The sequence below is a fragment of the Parasteatoda tepidariorum genome, chromosome 1, assembly GCF_982258835.1.
Source record: "Parasteatoda tepidariorum strain Cologne lab strain chromosome 1, Ptep-v5.0, whole genome shotgun sequence".
NCBI classification, from domain to species: Eukaryota; Metazoa; Arthropoda; class Arachnida; order Araneae; family Theridiidae; genus Parasteatoda; species Parasteatoda tepidariorum.
The window spans coordinates 67,839,349-67,863,224 of NC_141755.1; the positions used below are offsets into that span (position 1 = coordinate 67,839,349).

Consider the following 23,876-nt stretch of genomic DNA (forward strand, 5'->3'; position numbering starts at 1 on the left):
TTAATGGAACACTGATGTTTTTAATTTAGGGTATAAACCTAGGAATTTAAATTTAGTTTCAATGAAATGGGCGGTCCTGTACCATTTGATTCACGGACCGGTACTGGTCCGCAAACCGGGGGTTGGGGAACACTACTCTAAGGTATCATAAAAAAATTTACAAATTTGCCAAATCTTATCATAGATTTTAAAACTATATTTTATTGTAAATTTAACCGATACCATTGCGTTCTCAAATCGCAACGTTAAAAATTACCGAACTTTTTGGCGTTCCCTTAGCGTCAGAAATACAGTAAAGTTTACCAAATTGCTCAATTTTAACTTCATTGAGTAAATTTATACTCTTCATTCCCGGTACAAACATATTTTGGTAGTTCGGTCTATAATTTTTTCTCAAGGTTGTAATGAGATATTAGACAATTGAAATAGCTTGAAAATCAAGTGGATTTTATCAAGTAGAAGTGGATTTAACTAGAAATTTCTTGGAAAAAATGGTTAAATAACAATTTAATTGTTATTTTACCATATTCAAATATCCATAAATAACTTGATATTCAAATTATTAATTGTGAGAAAAATCGTTTATTAACTGCTTTCACGTAATGCGATTAAACATTCAGAATTTTGTCGCAGAAACTAGGCCCACCTAATGCAGTCACTTCAAAGTATAACATACCCCTCTATATTCTTTGGTCACACAATATCTTGCAGATGGGAACTTATTGTGAGAAGGCTAGTTAGTTAATCTCATGACGACAGAACTGTGGTTCAAGTACCAGCATTGACACTTTAATATTTAATCAATTCCCTTCGACAAACGAAGAGTTTCCAATTTCCTGCACTACTCAATTTGTGACCCTGGACTATTGAAACGAGATATTTTCATTCACGCATAGATGGCAGCACCATAAAGCAGCTTAACGACGAAGAGTATAATATTTCCCTTCTGTTACGTTAGGTGATACATTAATGAAACCACATTCCACTTCTCATTTGATAAAACGTAACTCAATAGCAACCTATTCCGAAGCCTAATACCTAGCAAAACGCCTAGCTCCAATGTACAGTTAAATTTCTTTTTTATGGTATTGGAACCATGCTAATTGCAAATGGTTAAAAATCCGTATAGCTTTGTATTCATGTTTTTTTTTAACAATGCGAAATGTAAATGGTTTCAAAATCTATGTAAAAAAAAGTTTTATACCGCAAACTTTACGGTTAATTGGATGGACAGAGTACTACTAAACTAAATTCAATGGCACAACAGCCCATAGAGGGCCAAGGCCTACTGTGTCCATCTCAGTTTTCTTGACCTTGGGCTCTGGAGTGCAGGAGCAGATGTTCCGGTCAATTGGTCAGATGAACGCGGAACCCCCAGTGTTTAGTTCTCAAGCATGCTTGGTACTCATTTATCGACCCACTGAAGGCTGAGTCAACCTTGCCCGGCCCGAGGATCGAACCCTGGATCTGTGGCATGGGAGCGCAAAGCGCTACCACTCAACCACCGGGTGTCTGTTATTTTACTGTAATTTCAGAATTAAAATTCTATCTGGTTAAGTGTAATTAACAAAAGTAGATATGTATTATTTCATACATCAAAATAAAATATATAATCGAAGTATTGTTAAAGTTGCTGCAACCAGAATGATGCTATTTTGAATCATGTTATTTACCTGGTTTTACATACGCTGTAAAGATTTGAAAATACACCATGCAACATACATTTCGAACTTTACATGTTGAAATTAGAGTACAAGATATTACATTCAACTAAAACCGATATCATTATGAACGTAGGACCAATTTTTCTAATGTGTGCAGTAAACTTTAGAAAATTGTGCTTCTAGAGTAACAACAACAACAACAATATTATTTACGAAAGTCACTATTAAATAATGTTGCAAACGTTTGTTTTTCGAACGTTCTAATGCTATGCGGATTCATATAAATTGAATAATCAGGGATACCTTTTTTTACGATGGATCGTTATTTGTGTTTCTATGATTTATAAATCAAATATCTGATTTCGTTTTTATAATATTTATGTATCACACATCACAATTCAAGCATCAAACTGCAAATTAGTTGAGCAGCTATTTGTAAGGAGCGCATTACCTGACTATTCAAATAATATTTTTTATTCTAATAATTTAATTTAAAATCTTAACAATGTGGTATAAAAATTGACATTGATAATTTAAGAATAATTCGTGACAAAAAAAAAGAAAGTTTAAGCACGTTAATGAAGTTAATTTGAGTATTTGATCCTGAAATAAAATTTTCTTTTAAAATTTTCGAATAAAGCTATGAGCATCTTTCTTGCTAATGTTTACCACGTGATACGTGACCTTCTAGCTATCAGTAATCGAAAGTGATGGTTTATTATAAAATTCTTTTAGTAATAATGTTATTATTTAAATTACTAAGATTAAAAGTTTTACTATTTTATTACCGTTATATTTAAAGTTCAACATAGAATTTTTTACAGAAGACTGCATAATTATTCTTAGCTTTGTCTATGAGGGTAATTACAAACTTTCTTTGGAGTTGCTTAATTGATCGAACAATTTTAGAAAAATTTGTGGAATTGTTACTTTTATTCAAATGCTCCTTATTATTGAAAACAAAGTTTTTAAAGTAATAATAAACATCACATTTCAGTTCTCTTTACATACCTAAAAGTAAAGAGATTGATTTCTTTAAACAAAAACTACTGAGATCATTAGGAAAGTATTCTAGAATTTTATTAATTCATATAGGGTAAATGAGTCTAAATTTTGTACCTTTTATCATTAAATTCCTAAGTTCTTAGTTTTCTACAGTATTTAAATTACCAGTAATAATATGTTTATGATGTTTATCAACAAAATTAAAATATTTCTCTTTTTAAAAGCGACATTCCTAAACGGATATATTAATTTTCCTTAAATGCTTGCTAATATGGTATAATTAAATTACAGCTCCAAGACATTTATTATATTTAAAGCTTTTATTTATGTTAAAATCTTTTAATGGAAACAAATTTTAAAAATTTTGATTATTATAAAATTTGATCTTATCTGAAATAGGGTTTAGAAGGTTAATGATGAAATAAATTATTTAAATTTTTATTTTTATTTGGGAGAGTTTTACTCGTTTTAGCTTTTACAAGATCGATACAAAGAATTTTGAAGTGTAAATTAATAAAACAAAAGTTAATAATAAGATCTTGAAGCTTATATACGTCATTATTCTCAAGGGAGAGAACAAAATCTTTCATTCGTTTAATATTATAATGTTTATTAAAATCTTTTTTCTTATTTGAAATAAAATTTACATTTAATTTGTCACTATTCAGAAAGTTTTTAATACTTCCTGATTCCAGTTTACCTCGATTTGTACGCTTATCTTTAATATGAAAAAGTAAGTAAGTTGAGGAGTTATTAAAGTTAATCAGTGTATGTTGGGAGGTATCGTTTAGCCCATACGGCAAAATTGTTTCACATAAAAGCATGTAGTAATTTTCTTTTTGTAGTCTTAAATCCATATCTTCTACTATAACTTTTGATACTGTTAAAATTATGTTCTCTAAAATGATAAGTCTAGTTTATTGTTAATTTTAATACTCTTTATATCTGAACGGTGTTGATTAATTCTAATATTTAGAGAGTTACTGGTTCGTCCAACATATTTAGCGTTACAAAAACCACAGGTTAACATATAAATAACATTTTTAATTTTACAAACAGATTTGGAGCTATCATTAATATGAATTATGTTTTTTGTAAATGTTAGGGCAAGATGTACATCTTTATCACCACATACAATATAAGACGGAGAAAATTCGGGTATTGGTTGCAATTCAAAAAATCTCTTGCTTTCAGAGTAGCAGGATGTTGATCCGAAGGTCCACTCAGAATTAGGCACTTTGTACCGGGTACAACATCTAGAATAATTAAAATATTTAGCATATTTTTTACCCAACGCTAAATTATTATTACTATTCAAATCCATAAAAATAGGAAACGAATTAAAAATGGAAACAAAATGAAAACAAAAGTAAGTTAATAGTAAACTTATTAATTTTCTTAAATTTTTTCTTTTTTCTCTATTAAATTTTGGTTAAAAAAGATTAATGATTGATACAATGAAATATAGTCATTAAAAATCATAAGGAAGCTATTTAGTTGAGTGTTAAAAATTAAGAACGTTAAAAGTATCTAATTATTATTATCATTATTATTGTTATTTTTATTATTATTATTGCTATTATTATCATTGTTTTACAGAAGATGTCTTAAGCGCCAAGTTTAGCAAAATAGATTTTAATAGTAATTGATCAGGAAAGAGGGGAAAGTTTTCTATAAATTTAATGCGTCAAATGAAGTGAAAAACGTAGCAAGTGGTAAAAATAAAGTTATCACAAGGGTTGGACACAGAAAAATAAATCTAAAAGCGCAACACTACAAAGTTTAATTTTAAATTAAGTGAAAGAAAGAAAGGTTAGATTAAAATCACTCACGTGATGATGAACAACTCAATTTTCTCGAAAAGATAAAAGTGTCAGGGATAAAAGTCGATTATTAAACTTTCTTCTACGAATTCATAAGAGATAAGGAAAAGAAAACTTTTCTTAACTTTAATTTTGTCGTAACTTTTTAAGCTATCTTTTATTGCTGTTTTAGCTTTTGTCATTATTGTTGAATTTTCCTTTAATAGAATTGAGTTTTCTTTTATTAAGTTGAAATTTTTTATAAGGTAAAACTGTGAATCTCCCAACAATTTATTTTCGTTACATACAATTTGCTTATTTTTTTTCTATAAGCCAACCAGAGTTCCTAGGAAACCATGCAGCCCAACCATGGAAATCACTAACGAAGAAAAAATTCCAGGCAAAATTATCACACCGTATGGCAACGACATTTCTAGTAAAAGAAAAAAAAAATAGATTTCTGTAAATAAAACCAGAATATACGTTATACAAACCATTCTTTTTGTAATTTTTCCATTCATACGGTAAGGGTTTCCTAGAAAATATGGTTTTCAACATTATTATTCTCATTACCACACATTTAGCAAAAATTCAAATCTGAAAAGTAATTTTACCGAATTAAAGTTTTTTACACCATGCTCTAAGGCATCATGAGGAAATGAATAAATTTTTGTAAATTAAAAAAATAATAATACATTTAAAAAAAGGTATTTAAACTATTTATTTGGTAATTTTTCCGTTCATATGTCAACGGTTTACCGGAAATTCTAATTTTCAAAACGATAGTTCCACACATTTAGTAGAAAATTCGAAATTGAAAAAGAAATTTAACCGAATAATTGGTTTTTACGCATTGATTTTCATGTTATCTATGGTATCACTAAAAATTTTACCATATATACCAAATCTCATCTCGTATTAGAAAACCAAATTTTATTGTTAGTTTTTACCAAAACCATTACCAAAGCTCTTCCGTTGAAATTACCGAACTTTTTGGTGTTCCCATCCATAGAGTAACACAGTAAAATTTACCATATTTTGATAGTTTCAGCCTTAATTCTTTTTTCTCAGTTTTTTCCTCCTAAAGTTGAATATTAGTTTATTAATTAATATTTCTATTAAGAATTTCTCAATTATTTCTCAAGTTTTCTTTAGTTTGAATTGCTTGTTATTGTGTTGTATTTTTGTTTTTGTTAATAATTTAAACTTTTTTTTAACATTCGGATTTGTAATTGCTTTTAACACTAATCAGTCAAAGTTGCTAAATTTCTTTAAAATGTATCAATCAGGACTAATTACAAGTGACTAATGCCGTCGGTGTGGCATGTGATGTCTGAAATAAGTGACCTTAAAGCCCAGATCTACCTCAAAAATAAAGAATCTTTCATCACATGAATCATCTTAATCTTGATATCTAAACGTCGAAGAATGTTAAAAATCTTCTTTCATCTTCATTTCCTCCAGTCTATGTTCACATAATGGGTTCTGGGCACATTCACTTATCGCCTACACTTGATAGATTGAATAGGGAAGAAGAAAGTCTAATAATAAATAAAAGAAATTTTTAAATCTTTTTTTTTTCTGAGTAAAACAGCACTTTTCCGCTAACAAGGCGCAATGTTTTTGTTTACTTTATTATTTATAGATTTAGAATATTGATTTTAGAAGTGTTTTATCATTGATGTTTTATTTTTTAATTTTATATTTAAAAAAAATAAATCCTGGATATAAATTTTTTTCCGGAATTTATTAATTTTTTTTTACATTTGAACTATTTAGGCTACTCCTACAGTGACAAAAATTCCGGATCAATTAACGGTTAAATGTGATATCAATCACCTATCAAGTCACAGTCAATCTATCAAATGTCGGTAACACGTGAATATGCCTAAAACCCATTATGCTAACATAGACTGGAGCAAATGAAGATGAAAGAAGATTTTTAATATTCTTCAACGTGGGTGCAGCATCTGTAACTCCATTTTTACCATACAATTTTATACAGTCATTTTTACAGTAATATTTATTTAATTACAATGATTCAAGGATTTTACTAGTATACATATTATCGAGAAAATGACGGTATATCAGACTTTTTTGTTTCGTAAAATTTTATGGTAAAAATTGATTTTAAGGTTGAAAGTATACCGGTGCTTTTTACCGTAATTTACTCCAGAACTTTTTAGAGTGTAGAAAATTCTACATCTCATGCACTGTAAAAAATTCAGGATCAAATTACGGTAAAAAGTGATGGCAGCCTGAGTGCAACATCCGTAAAATGCATTTTACAGTAAAATTGTATATCGTCCTTTTTACAGTAACATTTGTTTAATTAGAATGATACAGTGATTTTACATTAAATATTACTGAAAAAATGTCGGTATATTAGATTTTTTTATTCCGTAAAATTTTTATGGTTAAAATGGATTCTACGATAAAAAGCACCGGTACCCTGACTGCCTGTGCTTTTGATCGTGGTTTGATCCTGAACTTTTTACAGTGTATTTGAATTAATTACTTCTTATTTATTTATATTGCCCCAATTCTCATATAAACTATCCTCAGCAGACAAAGCATAGATTAAAGGTCCCTTTAGGAGAGGCCATTTATTAATGATGTTACACTTTTTCTTCTATATTTTTGGTCGTCTCTTTGTGTCACAATATATTTCACTTCCCAATATTCCCCAGCTCCTTGTCACATGTCACTTTGTATTAGATAAATATACATTTGCTGTTCAGAAATAAAACTCAATATCTTAAATCAGATTACAATTTTTCTTCTTCTTTTAAACATTGACTATGTGCTTAGATGACATTTGTGCACATAATAATAATACTGAATAATATATTTATTTATTTCAATAGGAAAATTAAGATTTTGATCAAAATATGTGATGCCACACTTCGTGTTGTCCACATCGTTTCCTCCATGCGTGGCATCATTTGCTGACAGTTCCTTACATCGGGCTAACGAGGAACATCTTTACTATGTACACCGCTGTAAAAAATTCCGGATCAAATTGTGGTATCGACATTTTGGGTGCCTAAAAATAAAATCAATTTTACAGCTAAATATTATACCGAAATTTTTATAGAAATGTTTACATATTTGGAGAGATTCAGTGATTTTACGGTAATTATTACCGTAAAAATTATGGTATATAGCATTTTTAGCTCTGTGACATATTCCGGTAAAAATGGGTTTTACAGTAAAAAGTACAGTCAACCTGAGTGTCGGTACTTATAAAACGTAATTATTTTTTCGAATATTTTTCTCTTCCATCAGATGAAACTTAGTTTCTTTTTTCACATTGTTTCCTTAATTGTTTTTTTCTTATTAACCGAAATCATTGTCATGAAATAATGTAAAAGAGATATTGTATTGTAAAGAAGTGTTATATGTTGTAACAAGTTATAGATTGAACTTAAAAGGTTTCATGTGAAGTATGTTTTATGTCAGTTTTGAGCTAAGATTTGAGAAATCAATGAAAAGCAGAAAAGTGTTCTATCTCTTTCCCAATTACTATTTAGTCAAAAAATATAATGTTCTATTGAAATAATAATACGATATGTATTCTATTTTTAATGATACTTTGACAAGCCAAGCTTGCCATCCATTGGCTTTTTGCGAATTAAGTCTGAAGGGTACATCTTTCGTTTGACAAGATAACATTGCATGGGTGGAAGTACGTCTTAGTTCAGAATCCCAAGGATAGATGGCAGCCACTACCTCAATTTAAACATAGATAGATGAAGAAAAGTTTCTCTCAGTACCTGTTGACATGTTCAGCGACCAAACACAGAACTTTTGTTTTCATTGATTTTACGATTTCATTGATTTGGTAGGTTTTGGCAGAGTCGAAGATCGAACCCTGGCCCCTCCGAATTGCTGTCTGATTCTCTAATCACTAGGCTACCACGGCCCTATTACGATATTTTCTTAAAGATAATATTACATCATGTATAATTATAATAACGCATAATAATACACTGTTAGAAATTTCTCGGAAAAAATGGTTAAATAACAATTGATTGCATGGCTATTTCACCATATTTAATCAATACAGTCAAATAACCATAAATAAACTGGTAATCAAACTGCTAAGTTTAAGATAAACTGCTTATTAACTGCTTTCACCTACTACGGTTAAACAACCAGAATTTTATGGCACCAACTAGAACCACCTAATGAAGCTACTTAGTTCTTCGCTACTGCGTACACATCATAGCCGAGCGGGCTTATCTGTCAATCTCATGACCATCAGAACTGGATCGAGTCCCAGTGTTGACATTATAATATTTTCTCCATTCCGTTCAACACGTGAAGAATTCCCAGTGTCCAGCACTCTCCAATGACCATTAACTTACGAAAAGCTGAGTTTCTATGTCTAGTTAAAAAATTATTACGTTTTTAAAAAATGCTAGTTGTAAATGGTTAAAAAACCGTATATTTTTGTATTTATGGTTTTATAACGATATTTTTGTAAATGGTTATAATACCATGAAGGAAAAAAAATTTCTTTTCCGTAAACTTTATGGTTAATCGGAAGGACAGACAGTTGCCAGTTATATTACCGTAATTTTAGAAGGAAAATTTTAACAGTATAATGTATAAAGAATCCGCAAAAAAAAATTTAATATGAGAAAAAACAAAAACAAGCCTCTGATGAAATATTGCAAGATTGGAGATATTTAACTTTGTAATATACAGGGATTTGATCGTGACCTCTGTAAAATCCAAGCTATTTAAAAACAGTCGACATGGCACCTTTATTATTATTTGTATTTGTGGTTCTTATGCATTCTATACTTTGTAAAAGAAAAGAGAATGAATAGACGTGTAAATGTAGCGATTAGCAATTCAAATTTAACCGCAAATGGCATTGGAAAAGAGGATTAGATTGATCTTTAGAATACGCATAGATAGAAGTTCAATGTCCAGTTCTGAAAGCAAAAGGAAAAAGAAGTCATGTAAGACTCAGCGGATTTCGTTGTTTCATTGTCTAATAAATTACTAAATAATTCAAATTCCTTTCAAATTTTACTTAGAATATTAAGCAGACACCTCTTCCTTTTTGTCAGCAAAATAAACAAGTTACATCCCCCCCCCCCCCATGTTTACGTAAGTAAATTGCAGCACCTCTCTTCCCTGGGTTATGCTTTAACTTTGACTGTAGTAATTTAAACTGAGGAAAAAAAAGCATGGTCAAAACTACAAATTTACCGAGTTTCTAGTTTTATGGAAAAATTAGAAAATTCAGTAATTTTTACCGAAGTCCTTTGGTATTAATTTTGATAAAATTAACAATAAAATATTGTTTTAGAATGTGTGATAAAATATGGTAAATGCGAAAATATTTGATAATTTTATCGTGATATCTTAGAGCATGCTATAAAAACTATTTATTTCGTTAAATTTATTTTTCAGTTTAATATTTTTTAATAATGGTATAAAAAATTATAATTGGTATGTGTGAAGTATAAGGAATTATAACTTTAAAATTTTTTTAGGTAAACCGATACAGAATGACCGGAAAAACTACCAAATGAATTGTTTAAATACCATGTATTTTTGGTTTAATAACCTGAATTAAGTTTCTCCTTTTTTAAACTAAAAGATATCATTACTATACAGTATGGTAATTTTACCAGATTTTTTCCCTTGAGTTTTATGATTAATTTTTTATAAATAGATGTTATTTTGCATTAAACAAAGTTTACGTTTTAATTAATTTTATAAAATTTCTAACTTTTTTTCGTGCTAAAAAATGTTGACCTATAAAATTCTGAGAAGAATTTTTTTTCTCCAATTTTTTTCTTTTCCGTAATTCAGCATTTATTCCACATTTTAAATTTTTCCATGTGTGTGCTTTTTTTTTTTTTTTTTTTTTTTTTTTTACAAAACTTTTTATTTTCTTCCTTAAGAAACTTTTGAAAATAAGAGCGTTTTAAAGTCTAGCGTAAGCATTGTTCACGCTCCTTCTCCAGCCTCTTCAGTAAAAAGAAGCAAATAGCAACCCCTTCCCCCCCGTTTGTTGATTACTCAATATTTGAATTCTCTCATAGTGTGCACAAAACAGGTAATACATTTTAAACGTATTAGCAAAATCTGTTGGCTAATATAATAAAATGATTGCTGTTTCATCATGTTAATTGATTGTTTAGTACATTTTTTAAATATACCGACGATTTTTGTACATTGACTTAGCCACAAATTGCCGATTTGTGGCATTATAGATAATGTCTCATGGTAATGGCATTCACTAAAATTGCTTATAAGGATTTTTTGATTTAGCAAATTTCATAAACTTTTCCTTCTAAAATATCACGTGATTCTCCATCAAATAATTTTTATTTTTGATTGTTTTATCAATTTAAAACATCATATTAAAAGTAGGGGAGAGTAGGGTCAATTGTAACATTTTTACTTAACTATTTTTAACTAGCAAAAAATCCAATATATTATTAGTATTAATTGACAGACGAGTAAAGTAGACTATCCTGTACTAGAAAAAAATAAATAACTTATTTTAAATGTTATTATTTTGTTATTAAAAATGTTCGACAGTCGTGCACTTGTTACAATTGTCCCCACTTACGGGGTCAATTGTAACAGTTCATAAATTGAACTAAAACATAGTTAATTTTACATATTATCATAGTTGTGATATATTTTATTATTGATCAAAATAGTAGTGATATTTTAGGAGTAAAAATAATAATGAGCAGAGACCTAAAGGGTTAAACTTTTAACTTTAAGGGGCTAAAAATTTTAATTTATGCTGTGAAAGGTGACAAATAAAATAATTCACATGCAACATAATATAAATGATATAGGAAACTATTGGTGGTTCTTAAAGAGTTAAGCAATGGTTTGTAAACATAAGATTACTCATTTTCAGCTGTTACAATCGTCCCTTTACTTATTGTTACAATCGTTCCCAAGACGCCATTTCAGCTTCATTTGTTAAAAACAATGCTAGTTAATTAACAAAACTAATATTTTTTTTGAAATGTTAATTAAGGTGCCCACTTACATAATCGGTTAATAATTTTTATTTGTTTAAACAAAATTACTTTGTTACAATATGATATTCTAATTCCAAAAAAAGTACTTAGGTAGCGTGAAAAAATCTTTTGTGATGTAATTCTTTCAAAAGTACATAAAAATGGTTGCCAGAAGGGGTGTACATGTAGATTTATTAAATACACCTTGTGCGCCACCTAGGAATCAAATCTAGAACCCGACATTCGAAATGTTTGCTCTGTTACAATCATACCCTGTTACGATTGACCCCCACTCTCCCCTACTGTTTTAAATTTTGTTTTAGAAAATAAAAGTTATTAAAAACAATTTTACTAATATTTTTAAAAGATTTTAGATATCAAAATAAGCAAGCCAATTAAAAATTTAAAAAAAATTATTACAAACATTGTTTGATATTCAAAAAAATGTTTTACCGTTTATAAGCATCATAACATCATGTTTTAATTTTGTTTTGCAGACGGAAAATCAACTGCAATACCATTTGGCAATATTTTTTTTGTTAGAAATATATTTCTAAATAAGAAATATATTGTTTTGAAAACATAGTTTTATATTTGAACAAATTATCTTCTTTTCTAACTGTTTTAGCATTCAAAAGAATTATAAAGTAACATTTTAACTTTTGTTTTACAAAATTGAAATAAAATGTGTCGCTTTTAAATCATTTTTTTTCGCTTTGTGGTTGCATATCTAGACGATAAGGCAAGAAACAACTTTAAAGTAAGCTTTGAAACATTTATTGAACACATAATTTTGTATTCGCATAAATGATCTTCTTTGAGAAATCTATCAGCCTTTAAAAGCATCACTAATCATTTCGTTTTCTAAATTAAAATAAAATAAATACTCATAATTAGCATTTTTTTCGTATGTCGTATATTCAGGCGAAAATAAGCAATTTCAAAGTAAAGATGCAAATATTTTTTGGAAATATCGCATTATATTTTAAAAGATTATCTTTTCTAAGTATTTTAGCATTTTAAAGCATCGTGATGTATTATTGTAAATTTTGTGATACAAAATCAAAAAGAAATACTTTTAACCAGTGTTTTTTTCTTTTTAGTTGTACACAAGAAATTAACAATTTTAAAGTAAGTTCTTCAAATCTAAATTCTTTGATATTCAAACATATGATCTTTCCTTCAACACTTAAAACTATAGTGAAATAGAATTTCAAATTATTTTTTATACGAATAAAAATAAACTCCACTGCATTTTACAAATATTTTTGAAAAATGTAGTGGAGAAATTATCAAAAAATTTTTATAAATTTTTTGATACAAAATCAAAAGAAATACTTTTAACCTGTGCTTTTTTCTTTTTAGTTATACACCAGAAATTAACAATTTTAAAGTAAGTTCTTCAAATCTAAATTCTTTGATGTTCAAACATATGATCTTTCCTTCAACACTTAAAACTATAGTAAAATAAAATTTCAAATTATTTTTTGAACGAATAAAAATAAACTCCACTGCATTTTACAAATATTTTTGAAAAATGTAGTGGAGAAATTATCAAAAAATTTTTATAAATTTTTTGATACAAAATCAACAGAAATACTTTTAACCAGTGCTTTTTTCTTTTTAGTTATACACCAGAAATTAACAATTTTAAAGTAAGTTCTTCAAATCTAAATTCTTTGATGTTCAAACATATGATCTTTCCTTCAACACTTAAAACTATAGTAAAATAAAATTTCAAATTATTTTTTGAACGAATAAAAATAAACTCCACTGCATTTTACAAATATTTTTTTTCGAATTTGTTTGATTAATAAATACTTTTATTGACACTATTATTTTTCATTAAATTTCCTTCCCCCTTTCAATCAGAGTAGTAAACAGAGCTCTCTCAATTCTGCTGAATTAGTACATCCTCTTACACGCCCAATGACACGGGTGGTCTGGGTCGGCTCCGCAAAAACATGTCCTCCTCTATTGTTGGCGGTTATTGGAAAGGAGGGTGTAGGAGGAGGAGGAAAACAGGCTCCGCCTTGACCCAAAAGGGTGTTGACGGATGCTCAGAGTGACTTTCTTCCTCCTCTTCTTCTAATCTTTATCTCAAGGATGCTCCTCATTTTAGAATGAACTGAGGGATGGATACCATGAATGCATCTTTATCGCCTAACTAAAAAGTCTTTTATAAAAAAAAAAAATGGGGTATGGAGTTTTTCAATTTGGAAGGATTTTATTCATGGTGTTATAAATCTTCAGAAAAACAAAGATTTTTTCGCCTAATATAACTCGCTTATATATTTTATAAAGGAAGTGTTAAAGCTAGTTTTTAAATCTTAACGCAAAACAAGTTCTAACCCAGATAGCAGGTAATCTTACGTCACAAAAAATCAATTTATATGTATTTTTAGTTTTCATAGAAAAGTTGAGTAATTAATCCTTTTTTAAAACTTAGTAGAAACATAAGTAAGCCTAGCTTGTTCTTGTTACCTTAAAGTTTAAGAAAATCCATAAAAAAATTTATAAAAAAAAAAAAAACATTACTTAGCTTTGATTGTAAGCCTTTTATTCCCCCTCTTTTTCCTTCTAGATTTGTCTAAGCTCTCAAATGCAAAATTTTGTTTGTGTTAAAAACTTAATTATCCTTCACTTTTAACGTGTTAATAGAAACCTGAGAAATATACCTTTTTTAAGGAATGGTCATAAAATCTAAAATAAACCTTAAGAAGAGGAATCGGTGGAGAACGCTTTTTTACTCTTGATTTTCATAGGATGATTCAGCTTCGATTTCAGGATGTTTTTCTAGTCTTGTTTTGTAAAGGAAGATTCAATTTCGATGTAAAAGGGTTGTTAACATATGTTGAATGTGAACCTTGTTGTGAACAAACTAGAGTAGTTAAATTTAAAATTGTTTCAACTTGCATGGTTTATTTGTTAATAATTTATAAACTTTGTTGGGGTCTTAAGAAAAAGGTTGTTTCCGACATTAAAATTAACCTTGCACTACTATCAGAGATCAAATAGGAAAATCAAGGAACTCACGTATTTTCTTGAGGAAATAGGTTTAAATGAAATTTAACAGATTTTTTGTAACTTACAACTTATTTATGTATTCTTCTGCAAATTCGTTTACCAAAAGCATCTCATTATTTCTAATTTTAATCAAATATGATAGTAGGTGATTGAAAATTATGTTTCCAATTTTGACGAGCAATAACATATAATAAAAATAAAATAAGGGACTTCTGTTATTAGCTCAAAACAAAGAATCAATTCAAGTTTTTTTTGTAAAATATTAAAAAAAATCACAATTAAACTTGCAAGCAATCCTTTAAGCATACCATTCGTGCATGAAAAGTATTTCTCAATTTTACTCTGGAATCTAACATATCTGAAAAACAGCTTTCAAGTTCAACTGTGAATTGATACTTCAAATAAGTGCTTTTAACTATTACTTACTGTGAACTGAACATCAAATGCGACAGAGAAAAAGTGTAATCCGAAAATAACTGACATACCTCAATTTATAAAGTCAGTAGCTGCAATAAAAATAAAATAATAAAAATTGAATATTATAAAACTAGAATATTATAAAAAGATATAAAATAAAATAATATGAAAGAAAATAACATGAAACGAAATAATTTAAAATGAATTAAGAAAACTTATTTAAAAAATGACTTTCCCTCTTTGTTCAAATAACAAAGTCATTTGTATTTCTTTGAATGTTATATTTCAATAGTAATATTAAGTGTTACTACATATAAAAGCTCAAAAAAGTTTGGAATAACTTTATGCCACTAATTAGAAATTGTTTTCAAGTGCTTTTTAGGATTGTTTCCCAACTTTCAAGTTTAAATACTTTTATTAAATAAAATTAAAATTATCAAGATATTTTAGTGATGAAAAATTATTTTATTATAATCTTTTGATACGTTCTCTTTTATAATCTTTTATTCTCGTGAAAAAAATGAATTTTCAAATAAGATTAAAGCTCTTATTTAAAAGTTTGATTTTTTCATATGATTCTGAAAATGGTAATAATTTTTAAATGGTGATCTCTAATTCTTAAATACAAATAATTGTTTTTGAATTAAATCGTTGTAATGAAAACTCTATTTAAGAAGCAAAATACTATAACTTTAAGAATTATGGAAATATTGTCATGGGATATAATTGCATTCTTCGTAGAAATTTTTTAAAATAAAGTTTTGTTTTATTGTTCTTATTAACTATGAATTTTCGTAATCGTTTTATAGATACGCCTTATTTTAAACTTTTTGTGCTTGTTCTCAAAGATATTCATTAAAAGCGTTCTGAAATGCAAATGTTGTTTGTGCGTTTTTGAATTTTTAAGCAAATTTTTTTTTAAAAAATTAATGCAGAGAGCAGTTTGAAACTCAAAAATAATAATAATATCAATATACAATAAATATAGCAACGCTTGATTAAGAAAAGGTTTATAAAACAAAACAATTTCTGAGAAAGAATAAATCAATTTAATGTATTGATATCTCAAAATTCCAGTCGCATTGAATAAAGGATTATTCTTTATATGTAATTAGCAAGAATAAAAGGAAAACAGAAGAAATCGATGTTTATCATAATAGAAGAAATTTACCGGAGTTTTAGTTGAAATAAATTATTGTAATACATGAAAAATTGTAAAATATTTCTTTGTGCAATAACCATGCTATTAAAACGAATACAGATTAATATCAATCGTTTTTTGAAATTAATGAAAATAATTTTCGTTTATTCCGAAAAAAATTAATTATCGCAGCATAATAGATAGCACTTTTAAAACCTTTAGAAAAATTACCTTGTCGTTAAAAAAATCTACAGATAAAAAAAATTCATAGTTAAAGCTATGAAACAGGATTAAAATGTAGCAGGATTAACAGGATATAAATTGTTTATTTACATTCATAAAACATGTTTGTTTACTCTGGAGAAGTTAATTTCAAACGGTATTATGTTTAGCAATTTTAAAAATTTTAGTAAAATTATCAATTTTATAAATTTTAAAATAAACTGAAAATTAAAAATATTAGTGGAAAACTATAAATAACTATTTAAATAATAAAATGAAAAAAAAGTTTATATTATTATCACGTTTTTAATTTAAGAGCTTATTTAACGAAAAGAGCTGTGGATAAATAAAATTAAAGCTGACGATTCTTTTTTAACAACTATTTTGATTGATTTCTTTAGTCAGAAATCGAAACGAAATTGGTTATAAAAATCAACCCAAAGCATAAAAGAAATAACTTAATTGTAAAAAGGAGGAAAATATTAAATTTACCTTTTCCATTCGTTTCCTTCTATCCAAAAACTGAAAAACCAATTAGTCTGGTCTCCACCAAAACTGAAAGTACTTGTGACTTTTCCTAAAAAACAATTTATGAAGTTTATATTAAAAACTAAATGTTGATACAAGAAGGTGTTTTATTTATAAATTTTCTAAACTCATATCAGATACGATAAAAAAAATTATTTGATCTCTTTTTCCGTTGAGAGCTTAAATTCATTCTTCCAAATATCAATAAACATTGCACTAAAGAGAATCATTTAAATCATAAACAAACATCTATTAATGTAATCAATGATAAGAGAGTTTGAAAATATATGAGGATTAAATCTATTAGTTTGATTTATGAAAAATATTTGGAGAAATGAAGGAACAAAAGAGAAATAAATCTATGTTTCTTTTTAATTTTAAATTTAATATTGCATTAAAGAGAATCATTTTAATCAAAAACAAACATCTGTAAGCGTAATCAATGATTAGAGAGTTTGAAAAGAAATGAGTATTCAATCTATTAAAGAGGTAAATGAAAATTATTTGAAGAAATGATTAAGAATGTACAAAAAAATTTATTTTTTATTTTTAAAATTTAAATTTAATATTGCATTAAATAGAATAATTTAAATCAAAAACAACATCTGTAAATTTAATCAATGATAAGAGAGTATGAAAAGAAGATTATTGTTACTATTAGTGAGATTTATGAAAACATTTATAGAAAAGATTTAATAAAAAAAGTAAGAAGTCAGAAATAAAATATTTCTTTATTATTTTTAAAATTTAAATCAATATTGAACTAAAGATGAACATTTAAATCACAAAAAAAAAAGCATTTGCAAATGTAATTCAATGTTAAAAGAGTTTGAAAAGAATTGAGAATTCAATCTATTAACGGGATTTTTGAAATGGAAATGACTAATTAAAAAAGGTAATAAATACGAAAATAAAATATATTTTTTTATTGTTTTTGGAATTTAAATTTAATATTGTACATTGCATATCTAATATTTTCTTTAGGAAAAAAAACATCAGTAAGTGTAATATCAACAATAAGGGAGTTTTTAAAGAAATTAGGATTTAATTTATCAGTAGGATTAATGAAAAATATTTAAAAAAAATTGTTTGAGAGGATCTGAGAATGAGATCTTTTTTCATTATTTTTAAAATTTGAACATAATATTGCTCTAAAATGAATTACTTTATATATATATATATATATATATATATATATATATATATATATATATATATATATATATATATATATATATATATATATATATATATATATATATATATATATATATATATATATATATATATATATATATATATATATATATATATATATATATATATATATATATATATATATATATATATATATATATATATATATATATATAAATCATCAAACTACTATTGATGCTAAGCAATGCTGAATTAAAAGTGGTATTAAGTACTTCTGGTCTTGACGTCATAAATACTGTGGTAATAAGAAGCTATTATACCAAGGTGCATAATATATGTACTGTTGTAATAGATTTATTATCACCCTCCGAAATGGGTGATTACCCTAATATCACTATCCTACTTTTTCATGGTACACTTTCATACAACCTTTATTTTTACTTGGGATACCTTAACATAGGAAACATAACATAAAGAATTCAGAAGAACGTGTGATAAAACCATTTCTTGATTTTAGGGCTACAAGCTAGCAAATTACTCATATTATGAAATATACATCAAATTCTATGGAAATTTTGTTCTCTGGAATGCAGCAAGCAAACCGGTGATAGGAGAGAGTTTTAAAATAGACGATTAGGTTCACTGCGTCTTTGAACATATATATATATATATATATATATATATATATATATATATATATATATATATATATATATATATATATATATGTCTGTCCATGTAAGTTGATCTGATTTTGCTACTCGCTTTATAGTCCCCTTTTTAATGTTTTTTCTTTTTATTTTATTTTATCTTCTGTTTTTACATGTTACTTATTTTGACTTTTTGTGATCTATTTTATTTGTTGTTATTTTTATAAATTTTTTTTTTTTGAGTGCTCCTTACACTATTGTATTAATATATTTTGCTTCGGCTTTATTGATACAATATCAGAAAGCACTCTGTTTTGCGGATATAATCGTGTGGGCTGAAGAAAAGATTATATCTTTTTTTTCTGGTTTTTTTCCTGTTTTTTAAGTAAAATTTAATCCTTTTTTTTTTTTTTTTTTTTTTTTTTTTTAAAAAAAACTGTTGTTTGTTATTTTTTTACTTATTATTTCCCCCCCCCCTTTTCTTTTTTTTCCATATGTCTATTATTTTTCTTTGTTTTATTCTTCATTTTGAACATATCTAATAAGTTCTGTTTACTTGCAGCTTAAGCGCATTAAATGAAACTTATTGTTTTTCTTAACTTTCTTCGTGTTTTCTTGTATTTATATATATATATATATATATATATATATATATATATATATATATATATATATATATATATATATATATATATATATATATACATATATATATATACATATATATATATATATATATATATATATATATATATATATATATATATATATATATATATATATATATATATATATATATATATATATATATATATATATATATATATATATATATATATATATATATATATTGGTTCAGAATCAGAATTGCAGATTTTTATAAGGTACATACATAAACATCCACGCATGTATACATAGAAACATTCTGCTTTATTTATATAGATTTAAAATCAGCTTGTTTTTCTTTATTGATAATGTAAAATTCTGGTTTTAAATTAGGTTCTGTGGAAGGCCAAGAAACTCTGTAATTTTTTTTCCATAATTATGATAATTATTCTGGTAAAAATTAACTACAAAATAAGGTTTTCTCATGCGAGATATGGTTTGATAAATGAGGTAAAGTGTTTAATTTTTTAATGATACCATCGATAACATAAATAGATTATTAGATAGATAACTGAGATAGATAACATAAATAGATAGATAACTGAGTAATTGCATTTGAGAAGTTTTTTTTCGTTCTTTTTTAAAAAGTTTTATTATAATGCAAATTTTAAATATATTTTATCGTATTACTTCGCTTAAGTAAAAATAAATAAATACTGAGACTATTTTGTTTATTCCATTGTTTTATGTAGAGTGAATCTCTGAAACTGGCGTAATTCTTGGAAACAAATTAATAAACTCATTCCATCTTGTTGCAAAATAGATGGTAAATGGCATTATCAATCATTAACAAAAATTCACATTTCTGATAAAAATTCACTTTGAACTTCACATTTTCAGCTAACTCATCATGTGTGTAGTGCTAAAATTTATCGATTCAAATTTCCTGCAAGATTTTCTAAGATATATTTGTCCTAAACCGTATTTGTTACCAAATATTAAGAATCATACTTAAAAGAATAAAAATAAATAAATAAAATATTAAATTTTGTTTAAAAAAAAATTTACATTTAAAAAAATTCAAATATCTTATATTTAAAAAAAAATTTTAGGTACAATTTTTATTTAGGTTTTACTGACACTTTGTACATAAATGTATACGGTTTAGAAAAAAGTATTTGGTGTTTAGGCTTCAAAATAAAAAAAGTTAAATTTTCAAGTTTGTCAATGGTAAAAAGACTAAAAAATCACAACCATTTTCTCAAACAATTAAATGAATTTTAAAATATTTAAAATGTTTTGAAAACAAAAAGAAACTTAATTTCTAATTGCATGAAGGATTTTCTACAAAATGGTATACTAAAACCTGACTTATTTTGCATAATTGGAGAAATAAGAACAGAAGAATACAATTCCCTATCTTTAAAATTAAACTCAAGTTTTTTATTCCAAAGCAGAACAACTAGAGACCATCGGTAGTATGGACTGTTTGCATTGTGTTTTAGAATTTCAGACTCGTTTTTCTCCCCAAGACAATTTTTTAAAACCGACATTCATAAAAAAGGTTCTTGTACTTATAAAATAGTTGTTATAACTTTAACAATGCCCTTAAAAAATCCATAAGTTTGAATTTTTTTATTCACTTGGATGAAATTTGCAATAAATAAATAAATAATAATATAAATAAACAATCAAAAATCCCAATTCAAGAAAAAATTTAAAATCAAATAACTCTAGACCGAATATTAAAGAAAGAAATGTCTGCTGAACTATGTATTAAGGAAATGTCTGCTGAAAATCTTCATTTCATTTTTTTTAAAAGTTTATCTTGCATGCATTATCTGTTTTACCAGTTTGTTCACATGCACATTCTTTCGTGCCAATTTGCATGCAAGACATGCTAATTTGTAATTGAATCTATCATAACAATTTGTTTGCAGGCTGTCAAGCCATTCCATTTAACTAAGTATTTAGCAAAACTTAATTTATAAATTTCTTAATTAAAATTCAAAATACGTTTATTAGAAATTATTTGGAATTATGTAACGATTTTAAGTATAATTTATTACACAATTACTGAATTCACAGTAAATAAAAAAAAATTTTCCATTTAGCATTTGGGATTAAAACAGGGAAAACTTGAAAATAAATGCAGTTTTTAACAACTCATATTTTTATTACCTAAGTTTCCAAAACATAAGTGAAGTTAGAAGAACAAAAAAATTGGAATTAGCACTTAAATCAATTAAGTACGGTTTGTTTAACGTTTAAGTTCATAAATCAGGAAACGATTATAACCCTAAAAAATTGCAAGCCAACCAAATAAGAGGAGACCGTTTACCGTTTCGCCATCAAGGAGTGACAGAAAATGTGATTTAAGGAGAAGATAGTATGAATACGGGGGATGAAGAGAACTTTGGAACTCCGACACAGAGAGAGAGAGAAAGAGAGAGCGAAAGAAAAAAAAAAGGAAGGGAAGAAAGTAGAATAAAAAAAGCAACGGACAACAGATACTCTAAATCTCGCGTATCCAGTCCTTTTCAAAGAATCACCTCATGCCTGTTGCACTGCGTGGTTAACTCACGTTGATACCCATGCGCTCATTTTTAACGGATAATATTCACTTGCGATGAAGCGTTAAAAGGATTTAATATTTGATTGATTACGAACGGCTACTGGATGTTAAACTATTGCTTCTGTGGAATTATTAATTGCATCGCTTTATTCTTTTTTAAAGCTTTCATCTTGCTGGTTCGTGAACTTTGATTCCTTATACAAATCTATTAAGAACTTTTTTTAATGAAGTAGTTAGCGCATAGGATCAGTTCCATTTTTTTTGTTTCGTTTTTTAAATATTATCGCAATAATGACCTTGGATGAATTGCATGTTAAATATGCAAATTCTGTTTTGAAAAATAAAGAAGTTGACTATACTGATAGAGTGAATCAATCTAGCTACAGGCTGCAAGATTGTTTAACTGGAATGGATAATAATAGCAAGTTACCTTCCTGTGCGGAAATAACAACTCCAGGTAATGACAGGAATAACTTATATAGGATGTTTAGCAATGTTTTCCAGAGACCCTCAGATCAGTGCTTTAAGCCTGGACAATTCGACTATGCTTCGGACATGTATACAAATCCTTCATATCAAGCTGAAACGGTAGAAAAAAGGTACAGAGATGGTTTAAAACCAGGAATATCACCCGAATATAAGAGAGATGCTTACGAAGCGAGTTCTGAAATCGCTGTTGGACAATCAAACCCAAGAAATGAAAATCCCATGCAAACGTTTGCTGTTAAAGAAGAGGTGTGCTCAGAAGATAATGAAAGACTTGTGGCATCTCCAGACAAAGCAGAAGATGACAGTTTGGACAGAACTCTGAGTAAAAACGATGACTGCAGCTCTCCAAAGAAATCAGGTGCTGGCATGCGTAAACAAGAAAAACCACCGTTTTCATACATCGCTTTAATAGTGATGGCCATTCAAAGCTCACCGACAATGCGCTTGACATTAAATGAAATTTACGAGTATTTACAATCGCGATTTGAATTTTTTCGTGGAGAATACAAAGGTTGGAAAAACTCGGTGCGTCATAATTTATCACTTAATGACTGTTTCATTAAGCTTCCTAAAGGTGTTGGAAGGCCAGGAAAAGGACATTACTGGACTGTCGACCCAGCCAGTGTTACTGTATTTCAAGATGGATCATCCAAAAGGAGACCTAGAGGTTTTAAACGTAGGTGTCAACTTACTGATTTGCAGAGATTCCCTATGTGTTACCCTGGTGTCAACACTTCCTCTGTCATAGGATATGACATGATGAACCAGCCAAATATGACATGCGGACCTTTGCAATCAACTACTTTGGCTAACCTGTTGCAATACCCAAATGAATCTAGTGAGTTTTTGGGTAAAATGAATGCTCGTCAGCCTGTTCGGAGGAAATGTGCTGTCCCATTTCACCCTTATTATTATCAGAACTCTTCTGGCACTATGATTGGTTATGACTCTATTAATCAAACAAGTTCTAACATGGCAGGTAGTACAGGTGCTAACATATCAGGCCTGCAATCATACTTAGCATCCACAGATCAAATGATGGCACAATCTATAGCTCAAACTCAGCAACATTATAATTACAGTTTAACAAACAATTGTACGTCAATCGGTGGAATGCCAAACGGTCATTACATGGCCAGCTGCGCTGTTTCTAGTTCCGCCGTACTTGGGCCGACATCTCCATCGGCGGCGGTGACGACCGATTTTGGTGGAGTAGCTACAACGGTTCCACCAGCGATAGCCTACGGTGGGAATATGCCTGACCAGTTGAATTCCGTTGCGGGAGAATGGACTACTATGATGAATGCATCTGTCGCGGTAGATCCTTCTTACATGAAGCAATCACCGTTGAGTCCAGCAAGTAGTGCAACTGGTTCAATTTCTCCAAATGGTGCACCCAATACACCTGTGACCTCCGAAACTGTAAACTATCCTCAAACAGGCTCAGAACAGGTCTGTCAAAGACTTATGAACAATAATTCTTCAGATTTGCAAGTTCCAGGTAAGATATTAGAACCTAAGTTATTTTATTGATTTTTTTAATTCTTAGAATAATAATAAATTCTATATTATAAATTTAAAA

General features: G+C 27.7%; 1 protein-coding gene and 1 long non-coding RNA gene across 11 annotated transcripts in view; one reads left to right on the top strand and one right to left on the bottom strand.

Annotated features, from left to right (window-relative positions):
• The window catches only part of LOC107456535 (uncharacterized), a 101,057-nt gene that overhangs the window by 12,495 nt on the left and 64,686 nt on the right, over positions 1-23,876 (bottom strand). For 4 of the 10 annotated variants that reach the window (XR_015434596.1, XR_015434595.1, XR_015434601.1 and 1 more), the window contains 2 exons: positions 16,781-16,865; positions 14,935-15,014 (listed from right to left, as the gene is read on the bottom strand). This is a non-coding gene — a long non-coding RNA (uncharacterized LOC107456535). The other 6 variants (XR_015434593.1, XR_015434603.1, XR_015434598.1 and 3 more) reach the window with 6 other exon arrangements.
• Positions 21,423-23,876, top strand: part of LOC107456534 (uncharacterized) — a 32,894-nt gene continuing 30,440 nt past the window's right edge. The window contains exon 1 of the mRNA XM_016074416.4: positions 21,423-23,795. Within this exon, the coding sequence (XP_015929902.2) occupies positions 22,097-23,795 (1,699 nt within the window). The 5' untranslated portion in view covers positions 21,423-22,096. The remainder of the gene's footprint in view (positions 23,796-23,876) is intronic.